This window comes from Haliotis rufescens, unplaced genomic scaffold (assembly GCF_023055435.1).
Source record: "Haliotis rufescens isolate VD_foot unplaced genomic scaffold, xgHalRufe1.0.p SCAF_3, whole genome shotgun sequence".
NCBI lineage: Eukaryota > Metazoa > Mollusca > Gastropoda > Lepetellida > Haliotidae > Haliotis > Haliotis rufescens.
In genome coordinates, this window is record NW_025964001.1 from 65,308,064 (window position 1) to 65,311,794 (window position 3,731).

General features: G+C 41.0%; 1 protein-coding gene across 1 annotated transcript; it reads left to right on the top strand.

Annotated features, from left to right (window-relative positions):
- Positions 1-632: 632 nt before the first annotated feature.
- On the top strand, positions 633-1,763 carry LOC124152810 (uncharacterized threonine-rich GPI-anchored glycoprotein PJ4664.02-like). Its single transcript, XM_046525855.2, has one exon. The coding sequence runs from the start codon at positions 633-635 to the stop codon at positions 1,761-1,763; it is 1,131 nt and encodes a 376-aa protein (XP_046381811.2).
- The last annotated feature ends 1,968 nt before the right edge of the window (positions 1,764-3,731 follow it).

Here is a 3,731-nt window from a genome sequence, read left to right on the forward strand (position 1 = left end):
AGCAGGGACATTTCAATGTTGACATTAAAGAGCTTTGTTTATACTTTGTTACACGTGTGACGCGCTGAGACGGCCGCGTCAGGGCTAGCCTTGCTCCAAGGCTGTACTGAAAGAAAAGTCCATAGATGTGTAGTGATTCTGTCCTCCTAGTATGCAAGTCTAGATATGTGGAAGGACCTCAGTCTTATATATTGCCAACCTGTTTTTATTATTAACATAATCTAGAAATTATGATTTAAGCTTATAATTATTGCCTTAGAGACTTGTGCAAGTCTACGGAGGGCCTGCAAGCTCGGTCGTATGTTTTTATTTTAACGATTACTTTTATGGTTTTAGGGTTAACAGTAAACGGAAATTCTACCGACGACAGATTCCAGCAACTTTCCTGACTGATGAGACGTCAGAATAGATCAGTTGTTAGACTTGCACTCAAAATACAGAGTCTGTGGCTAATGTCAAAGTTCATGTGAGGATACGTGTTCCTACAAACATATATGGATGGCCGTGAACTTTCTGTGTGTACGCTTCTTGATGGTATTCGTGAATTACATTTGGAGCGGAGGATGGAGATGAGGAAAAACAAATTTGGTGTGTAGCTTATAGAATTGTTTTGGGTCTTTTGTAAATTCGAAATGATTGGTACCGTTAGGTCTCATAATCGCCACCCTACCATCACCGTCACCGTCATCGACGTCAAAACAGCATCTGCCACCATCACCGTCATCAGTACAATTTCTACTACCCTCACTGTCACCGTCATTAACACAACATCTACTACCGTCACCGTCATCAACATAACATCTACTACCATCCCCGTCATTAACTCAACATCTACTACCATCACCGTCATTAACTCAACATCTACTACCGTCACCGTCATCAACACAACATCTACCACCGTCATTAACACAACATCTACTACCGTCACCGTCATCAAAACAACATCCACTACCATCACCGTCGTCAACACAACATCTACTACCTTCACCGTCGTCAACACAACATCTACTACCTTCACCGTCGTCAACACAACATCCACTACCATCACCGTCGTCAACACAACATCTACTACCTTCACCGTCGTCAACACAACATCTACTACCATCACTGTCGTCAACACAACATCTGCTAACATCAACGTCACCGTCGTCAACACATTTACTGCCATCACTGTAACCGTCATCACCATAACATCTACTGCCATCACCGTCACCGTCATCGTCGTGAACACAACATCTACTACCATCACTGTCACCGTTGTCAACACAACATCAACTACCATCACCGTCACCAACACAACATCTACTACCATCACCTTCACCGTCATCAACACAACCTCTACTACCATCACCGCCGTGAACACAACATCTACTACCATCACTGTCACCGTTGTCAACACAACATCTACTACCATCACCGTCACCGTCATCAACACAACCTCTACTACCATCACCGTCACCGTCATCAACACAACCTCTACTACCATCACCGTCACCGTCGTCAACACAACCTCTACTACCATCATCGTCACCGTCGTCAACACAACATCTACTACCATCACCGTCACCGTCGTCAACACAACATCTACTACCATCACCGTCACCGTCGTCAACACAACATCTACTACCATCACCGTCACCGTCGTCAATGCAACCTCTACTACTATTATACGAAACCTCCATCAATACAACTATTCTACTACCATCAGGCGACCTTCGCGTCAAAACTCAGCTACCGTTTTCGACTCTTTTCAATCTTATTGACCGTATGATCCGAATAAATGCCATTTATTAGTTACATAAGTATTACTTTTATAATGTATAATGTAATTGTTGATTATATCGTTGCCTCTACATCCTTGTACTTTAAATCCTTGTACTCTAAAAATAGTACAAGTTAGTTGGCAAAATAAATCCTGTTTTGAAAACGCGTCTGCAGATAATTAATCAGCTGGCATCTCTTCCCGGAACCTATCCGTGAATCTGTTATCTAAATTCGTCACAGTTTGTAACACGTAGAAACATATCACATTCCGAGGAAATATACCTGCGATTAGCATCACCCTTGTCAATCAATGAACAATCAGCGAAATACACCCCGTCAAAATGTATCACCTTGTCGTGACACTTAATCAATAGCACCCTCTCGTTACCCTGGACATTTTACAGCTAGTACCAAGCAAGTGATTAGTGTCATCGCCACACAGGCGTGTCCCCACCCCCACTCTCAGGCCCGGGGGTAGGGGCGCGGTGGGGGGACAGGTGAGAGAAAGGGGAGACAATGGAAAGCAAAGTGTTTCACCTGCTGAATACCGACACACCTGTTGTAAGATGGTTGTTTAATGCGCAGTGGAATTGGGATGTTTTCTTGGAAGGGTTGTAGGGGTGGGTAGAAATCTGGTTGCCGGTTAATGGGGTATGGTGGAGTGGGTGTTCGAGGTAGTGTCCAATAGAGACTCATAAAAACATCGAAACAATTATGCGTCTGAAAACGTTTTTTTTCTTCAGAAAATGAATCCAAATGTTTGATGCCAAGTAACTCTGTAATTAATATGAATTGAAGCTTATTATTTGAGTTTATGTGGTCCTAAGATACTGTAGTTTTAAAAAATAACAAGAAGTCAAAATGTGATTTTTCACCCATAATTAGGTCCCTTATTTAATGGTTGGTCACAAATATTATCATCCTTACTTATCATTTTTGTATTTTCGAGTGGGTGTTCGAGGATGGTGTCTAAAAGAGACTCATCTGAACAAATATCATCATGAATTATTTTATTTTTTTAATAATTCATATGAATATCAACATACGGAAGTACATAGACACAACGAACGTTATTGAAACACGCTTGCACTATCAGCGTATTTACTTTCTGAACATTGACAAGGAAGAGGTTTGTGTGTTTAGATATAGGACGTACACATAGATGTTGTGTGCATCATTAAATACGTTCGTCACAATATGACCTGTGGTGACCACGTGTTGGTCGGTAGGAGGAAGCATCATCTATCAGCGTCATGTTCGACAAAAGTACGCAATATAAGGGTGGGTATCGACTTCCGCCCCTCTGTTTTCAGGGTATCGAATCTCTAGACCGCCGGCTCATTTACACAGAATACTCGTCACTAGGAACTACATATTTATTAACAGTTTGATTTTTGAAAAATTGATAAAGAGTTATTTATGATCAATATTTTGATTATATTATAAATATTTATATTGATGTTGTTTATCCCTTAACTGCGTTCTTACTGTGAAACATTGGTTTGGTTTGGTGGCTGGGTTCTTTGTGTTTTGGGGATTGGGTGGCGGTATTGACTTGGTAGATTTACTTGAGGGGCTGTGTGTTGTTTGTTATTTTTTCATGTGTTGGTAGCGTTCTGGTGTTGGTAATAATGGTAGTGTTCTAATGTTGGTAGTGTTCTAATATTGTCAGTGTCCTAGTATTGGTAGTGTTCTAGTGTTGGTAGTGTTCTAGTGTTGGTAGTGTTCTAGTGTTGGTAGTGTTCTAATGCTGGTAGTGTTCTAATGTTGGTAGTGTTGGAAGTGTTGGTAGTGTTCTAGTATTGGTAGTGTTCTAGTGTTGGTAGTGTCTTAGTATTGGTAGTGTTCTAATGTTGGTAATGTTCTAGTGTTGGTAGTGTTCTAGTGTTGGTAGTGTTCTAATGTTGGTAGGTAATGTTGTTATTTTGGTAGTGTTCTAATGTTGGTAGGTAGTGTTCTAGTGTTGG

Excerpts from the sequence above, each read along its gene's own strand:
- LOC124152810 (XM_046525855.2), top strand. The coding sequence starts at position 633 with ATGATTGGTACCGTTAGGTCTCATAATCGCCACCCTACCATCACCGTC.